The sequence below is a fragment of the Triticum aestivum genome, chromosome 1B, assembly GCF_018294505.1.
Source record: "Triticum aestivum cultivar Chinese Spring chromosome 1B, IWGSC CS RefSeq v2.1, whole genome shotgun sequence".
NCBI classification, from domain to species: domain Eukaryota; kingdom Viridiplantae; phylum Streptophyta; class Magnoliopsida; order Poales; family Poaceae; genus Triticum; species Triticum aestivum.
Genome location: NC_057795.1, coordinates 656,370,855 through 656,378,141, shown reverse-complemented (window position 1 = coordinate 656,378,141; position 7,287 = coordinate 656,370,855). Strand labels below are relative to the sequence as shown.

The 7,287-nt window shown below is 48.3% G+C and overlaps 1 protein-coding gene across 1 annotated transcript; it reads right to left on the bottom strand.

The window, feature by feature from the left end:
* Positions 1 to 1,378: 1,378 nt before the first annotated feature.
* Positions 1,379 to 6,896, bottom strand: LOC123145822 (auxin response factor 15). The gene is made up of 11 exons (XM_044565322.1): positions 6,239 to 6,896; positions 6,058 to 6,114; positions 5,771 to 5,956; positions 5,569 to 5,653; positions 4,822 to 4,912; positions 4,580 to 4,744; positions 3,953 to 4,072; positions 3,793 to 3,865; positions 2,819 to 2,978; positions 1,891 to 2,723; positions 1,379 to 1,818 (listed from the first exon to the last, which is right to left on the bottom strand). The coding sequence occupies exons 1-11, from the start codon at positions 6,638 to 6,640 to the stop codon at positions 1,762 to 1,764; spliced, it is 2,229 nt and encodes a 742-aa protein (XP_044421257.1). The 5' UTR covers positions 6,641 to 6,896; the 3' UTR covers positions 1,379 to 1,761.
* Positions 6,897 to 7,287: the final 391 nt, after the last annotated feature.

The following is a 7,287-nucleotide window of genomic DNA, read 5'->3' as shown; positions in this document are numbered from 1 at the left end:
ATCTAACCACTAGTAGAGGTCCTCATACTCCCTACCCACAACTCGTTTTGCGGCCTTGGCCACCTTATATTTCTCTATGTTTTCTGCACCCCTATCCAGGTAAAGGCATCTCAAGTAATCTTACTTCTTCTTAATAGTCTTCTGGACACCATCGTTCCACGACTAGGTATCTTTAACTTCGCTTCTACTCCCCTTGGACACTCTAAACTCCTCTGAGGCCACCTTACGAATGCAAGTCGTTATCCTCATCCACATATTGTCTACATCACATCCTTCCTCCCAAGGGTCGTCCTCAATGGCCCTCTCCTTAAAAGTCTGAGCTACCTCCCCCTTGAGCTTTCGCCACTTCGATCTAATGACTTTGGCATGCTTATCCTAGTGGACATGAAACCGAAAGCGGAAATCATCCACCACAAGCTTATGCTGAGGGACAACACTCTCTTCAGGTATCACCTTACAATCTAGGAAGGGACACTCTCTCTCTAGGTATCACCTTACAATCTAGGCAGGGACAACACTCACTCCAGGTATCACCTTACAATCTAGGTAAGCACGTCTGTCTTCTCTTCTCGAGAGGATCAAATCAAATTGGGTAGAGTGTTGATAACTAGATATGATCCTCTCTTTTTAAACATGGTGGTTGATATGATCATGTTGTAGGCTAGAGCAAAGCTTAAGACATCTTCTCCTTCTTGATTCTTGATGCCATAGCCAAAGCTCCCATGCACCCCTTCACAACCTGTGTTAGATGTATGTACGCATGTGGCTAATGAGATCTTCTCCCATGAAGACTTTCTCGTCAATAGGTACACTCCTAACCATGTCCTTCACGCTTTCCCAGAACTCCCTCTTGGTGTTCTAAATGTGGCCTACTTACGGTACATATAACATTGAGAGAACTAGTCCTGGACTACCAGCTTGACCAGGACAATCCATTCAAGAGCTGTACTGCAATAACTAATTCAAGGACATGTTGACATGATTCAACCATAACCAAACGGATACTTGTTAGAAAGATGACTGTGTAGATCGGGCCGAGTGATCGTGGTGAACTAGGGTATATTTGGATTGTGGCTAAAAGCTTGCCTATGGATAGTTTGGCTATCACCAAAAACTTGTCTTTATTTGGATCATACACAAGGCATGCCAATGATCCTTTAGCTAGACAACAAATACTCCGTCCGTTCCTTGTTACTCCCTCTGTAAAGACACATAAAAGCGTTTACATCACTAAAGGTCTAATCGCTCTTATATCCTTTACGGAGAGAGTACATATTATGTGTCGCTAATTTAGTACAACAACTTTATACATCAGCAACACTTAATCTGGAACAGAGGGAGTATTTCTCAAGACTAACTTGGCCAGTCTGGTCTGATGTGAAGGCATTAGCCCATCGCCAGCAAACCACATCCTCATCTGGCAAAACACAAGGAATGGTAAAACTGGGAGAGAAAGACAGGAGCACAGCAGCATGCCATGCAAATTGCGCTGTAACAGAACCAGCTAAATGGCCTCCCACAGCATACATATTAACCATACAGGGTAGTTCCAGCAGCCAAAAGTCACGCTCATGATATGGCCAACTAAGTTCTAGGTCACAGAATAACAACAACTCCACCGGTTATCATACAACTACTAAAAGATACACAAAGGTTCGGCTGGAAATGGTCAGAGCAGACGCTTCTCTGCTTTCAAATCAAGAATCACCAACAGATGACGATGATCGACTCGCGAATCCAGCCCGCCCCATAGATCCTTCTTCATATCCATTGTTGGACATCGATCGCCCTGCCGACAACAGGCCTCTGCTCATGAACCTGCACACAACATTCAGTTAGAAGCTAGTTTTACTTTACCTATCAAGGCTTGCCGACAATAGAAGCACTTACAGTGGCGCAACTGTTGCCAAGGGATTTCGGCACTTGCTGCTTCAAGGGCTGTGTTGGAGATGGATAGTTGGCAGCACCATCATCACAGCCCATCTCATCCCGTGCCCGAACCTTTTCAGCCAGAGAAATGCCAAATATCTTGCAACTGTTGGTAGGTGCAACACCCTTGTTCTCAACTGCAACACCACTATCGATCACTTCTGAACCAAGATGAGGCCGGAGCGACAACATTTGCTCTCCCCTTCCAATGCCTTCAGCGGAGACAAACCTAGCATACGGATCATCCACGTTCTTATCCAAGTGCCCATGCCCAAACTCGAATCGAGAGACCTTTGGATCAGCCTGCTGAAACATCAGCACAGAAGGTGGTGATAACGATGGCTGAGACGGTAGAACTGGTGCTGGTGGCCCGAAACCGAACGCATGCTGTTGTTGAGCGCGCCATTTATCCAACAGAGCAGATGCATAAGGACCATCTTGTTGTTGAAAGCCGCCATTTCTCATGCGTGCATCAACCAGACTTCCTCGGTACGGACGGAAAACTTCTTGACCTTGCAAGACCTTTTGGAATCTCTGAGACTCCCCAAAGCCAGAGCAATGGTAGGGAATTCCAAGTGGTGTTCTCACACCATGGCTTGGGATCCCCCCTAGGACATTGTTACTCCCATTGTTAGAGCAACCTCGTTCATCGATGTACTGCAAGTTCCTTGCTTCACATGGCTGTGAAGTAGCAACAGCAGTACCATCATGAGTTCTATAACCCAATAATTCTTGACCTTGCAAGACCTTGCGGAGTTGTGCAGACTCAGCAAAATCAGGGCGACCACCTCCATCTATTAAAAGGAAGAAAAAGGATAGTTTCAGGTTAGATACAGCAAAAAAAGAAAAATTGGTTGACAGTTATTTTAAATTACAATAAGAGACATACGTGGAACTGTGAAATCTGGATTAGCATGGGGAAGGTATGGCTTCATCCGCTTTGAAGTTGGTGCGGCCAGATGGGATCCTGAAGCTGAACTGGTCAGCTCAATCTCCCAAGGAGATACCCTGTTTGGTCGACGGAACTCACCATCATCATCCCACCTTACCTGTCAAGACGGAGGTAGTTTAATTAAATATAGTTAGAAGCCAGTTTTGTTTAATGCAATACAAAACACTTAGGGATGAAGTCCAGCCCATCGTAGTGTAAAAACAGTATAATGCAACTTTTTTCCTTATAAAATCATGACTTCATTAACCCTTATGACACACATCTACAGCCAAATTTAAAATAAGATGAAAAGATGTCATCGATAGTAAATGTATTTACGATATTTTCATGATGTTAAATGTGACCTAACTTCTCAGAGAGTAGAATTGTCCGGGTGAAACAAAGCGGTAAGAGTTTACGGTGAATGAATTACAAATTAGAACACTTAAGAGTCTTGAAGAACTATTATTGAACTGCAAAAACGTCTTATATTTTGATACAGAGGAGTACTAAGTTATTATGACTTCTGAGCTCCTGTTCGTATTGCACTCATTACAGCATAAGTTACAATAGGTATCTAGATTAGACCAAATCAACAGGTATTCGATTCATATTCGCATCTGTTACAACCTTTGATCAGTCACTGTTTTCTAACAATGAGTTCCTGTTTGTTTAGAAGGTAATCAATATGTGTATTTGTGCACCCTCAGCATTAAATACATTTATTACTAGCTGTTATTAGAATAATAGGGAGGAATTCTGGTACTACGCTTTTGCGCCTAGTGTGTGGTTAAGTTGCAATATTACTAGTTGGTGGTTAAGTAAGTTGCAATATTACTTTGACAGTACAAAACAGAAAGCCGTACTGCAAAATTGCAAACGCAGCATTTACGGTGAACAACTACTGTGAGAAACATTAAATTACAACATACCAGCAGGCATTTCCACTTTGAACCACGCCACATAGGGTCTGCATCACCAGTTCCAGTAATTATCCCTGTGTACCTGTGGGATAATCTCATGCATTAGCAACCCAGCTGAATTCAGTTCAGATAATACGAGTTATTAGTAGGACAGTTGCAGCAAACAAACCTTCTTTCAGCAGCATCCTCACTTTCATATCTCATTTTGAACCTCAATCCAGCAGAAAATGGTTGACTAAAGCTTTTGGCGAACTTCCAGTAGGGTACAATGAATTCAGATTGACTTAACCTATCAATAATTTAATAAACAATAACAAACATCAGAACTACTGAACATTGCATCAAGAAAAAATTGAGTAGCAGCAAAGTATATCAGTATTTGCAATTCAACCTTAAAATCGATTTAGCATCACAAATACGTTATTTCACAAGGCAAAGAACAAAAAATACATGAAGGTGAACTAGTACTCCAAACAGCTTCGCAAAACTAGTTTAAAATCAATTATCAAAGGCAACGCCTCTTAAGTTCAAACCTTGAAGTAGCCAAGAAAAACACGTAATGCAACATGCTAATGTGTCATTAAAAACAAAAACATCAAATAATAAATACTGTGTGTCGTTAAGCAACAGTCCACCACTAAATAGTTCTAGCAGAGCCACAACTTCTATATATATCAGACTTCAAGCAAGCACAAGGCGTCCTATTTTTCTAAGAGTATTGCAGTAGTATAATGAAAATTTACCAACTATCAACTTCTGAAGGCATTAATAAAACAACAAGCACGCTCATCATTACCTGGGGTTGTAGAAGATCTGGAACATGCTCTTTGTAGCCACAGCATGAGCAACATTAGCTAGTGTACCAAGATTCGAGCATTGGCTATAAAGCGCCGGAAAAGCAGATCCATTTTTAAGCTGAACCGCACGGCGCACTCCCAGCCTAAGCTCCCCATCGTCGCCCCTGGAAATCGATGGAAAATGATTAAAATGGACCGGCAACATCCTGAGATACTTGTATGCATGATCATATTAGCCTACCGCAGAAACAGTACAGCGTCCCCGGAGACAAGCTTTTTCTTGTTGACAAACGCACTCCATCCGGTGGTTAGAAGGTGCCTGCGCGGCTGGCCTGCATCACATTCAGTTAGATGTGGATGTATGAGCAATCAAGACGCCCTTAACTTCTTATGGTTGTCCTTTGCATGCCTCGAAAGTGACCAACCTTCCCGGCAGAAAAGTTGTCTAGCAAATGAATAATGCAGCTAACATTTCTACCAAGTGATGGTACAGTACCCCCCCCCCCCCTTGGAGAGAGCTACCCCCAACGGCACCGAGAGCATATGGTGAAACACAAGAAAGCAAAATGAGGTAGTGCTAAGAATACTCAAGACACACTTCACAAGTGTGTACAATCATAAGCAATGATCACGCAAAAGCTCAGATGGACTTTCAAAAAGGCAGGTGGTCAAACGCAAGTACAAATCCTGGTCCAAGATGAGCAAAGGCAGTAAAAAAAATCGCCAGTGAAAGACAACTATATTTACAAGGTGTTAATCAATGAGAAACAGGGCTGCTGGTCCTCGGTGAAGAAGTGAGCACTAGCAAAAATATGGTTACTCAAAAATCTCAAATGGAAGGATTCAAGCTACTAGCTGGTCCAGCCATAGCATCAACTCAGAACCGGAAAATGAATGCACTGTGCTACATAACTTGGAATGTGCACAGCTCATATCTGAGCTGCCAAAGCAAGGTAAAATCATGAATGTGTTTGTTCAGCTGTAGTACCTCGATAGATGTGGCGGAACTTCCACTCGGTGCCGTGCAGATCCTTGGCGACCAGCTCCTGAGACGGCCGCTGCTGGCTGTAGTCCTGCGTTCCCAGAACCAAACCAAAGAGTTTCAGCAGACCGCTCGGCTGAGAACGCAAGAGGCGTCCAATGGCAGAAATCGATGGAGAGATGGGGTGTGGGCAGGCCAATGCGCGCACCAGAGGGGGGAAGCAGTCCTCGGCGGCGCGGCGCGGCACGGAGAAGCCGCCGTGGGTGCTGGTGTCGGAGGCGGTGAGCGTCTTGCAGAACATGTGCGGCATCCGCGCGAAGCGCTGCTTGACGGTCTCGCCGTCCTCGCCGCCGCTCCCGTCCTCCGTGGCCTCGCGCATCCGCCGGACCACCTCCTGCGAGCAGATCAAGCCCCAGGCTCAGCAAAACGCCGCCACAGAAACTGAACCGAACCGAACAGAGCCGCCATTGTAGGGGCATGGCGGCACGCACGCACCTCGTTCTCGGGGAGCAGCGAGAGCTGCGCGTACACCTCGTCCGTGGACGCGTCCGCCTGCGAATAAGCGCAAAACCAACCAACCAACCACAGATTAAGCTCAGCGGCATGGTCGCAGGCGACACGGCATACCATCAAACACCCGAGCGGCGAACGCATTGAGGCGCGGGGGGGCACTTACGTGGAGCGTGACGTCGACGACGCGGCAGAAGACGTGGGGCGGCACGGCGGCGGGCGACGGCGCGGCGTGCGCGGGCGCGTCGCCGAGGTGGTCGAGGTGGCCCTGCGGGAGGTAGACGACGACGCCGCCCTTGCGCGGCATGGGCGCGACGGGCCCCGCGCAGGCGTGCCACAGCTCGAGGCACACCGCGCTGGGCCGCGGCGGCGGCGGCGGCGTCGCGACAGAGGAGCTCCCCTGGCCGTGGCCGGACTGGGTCTGCGACTGCGAGTGCGAGTGGGAGTGGGTTTGCGACTGCGACTGCGACTGGGAGGAGCAGTCCCCGGCGCCGCTCCCCGCGAGCAGCAGCTCCGCGGAGGACTCCTCCTCGTCCTCCTCCACGGTGTTGAGGTCGATCCCCGCCATCCGCGGCAGGCAAAAACGAGCGCGCGACGCGGAGCACGAGGCGGCGGGCCGGATCGAAGGAACGGCTAGCTCGAGCAGAGACGGGCGGAGTGGTTAATGAAGGGGAGTGGAACCGAGGAGAGGCTGTGTGGCTAGGGGCGGCGGAGCGGGGGAGACGGCGCGGCGGGGCGGCGCATGGCGGCAATGGCAGTGGACGGGGGGGGCTCCGGCTACGCTTGCTGTGGGGGTGTGTCGATGCCGGGGTGGGGGGTGCTGCTGCTACTACTCAGTGGAATGGGTGGGGGGAGGGAGGGGAAAGGGTGGTGGCGTGCGGGATTAAAGAAAGGGGGGAAGGGGAAAAGGAGAGCGGAAGAGGCGGGAGGCGGGGGCACCGCAGCAGACCGCAGAGCAGCACGCAGCGGCAGAGGTGGAGGGGGACGGACGGAATGGGCAGAGGGCAGGGAGGCATGTACCCCGACTCCTACTCCGCCTTATTGTAGACGACCGTATTCTGTATGGTAGACCGTGCGGTGCGGCCGGAGCACTAGGATTCGGTAAACAGGAGCAGTAATAATGACTTCTCTGCCTTTGAGGGTTTACCGAGTGCTCTGCTGCTTGCTCCTAGGTGGTGCTGGTACTTCTTTGTTTCTCCCACCCGCCTAGTTTTA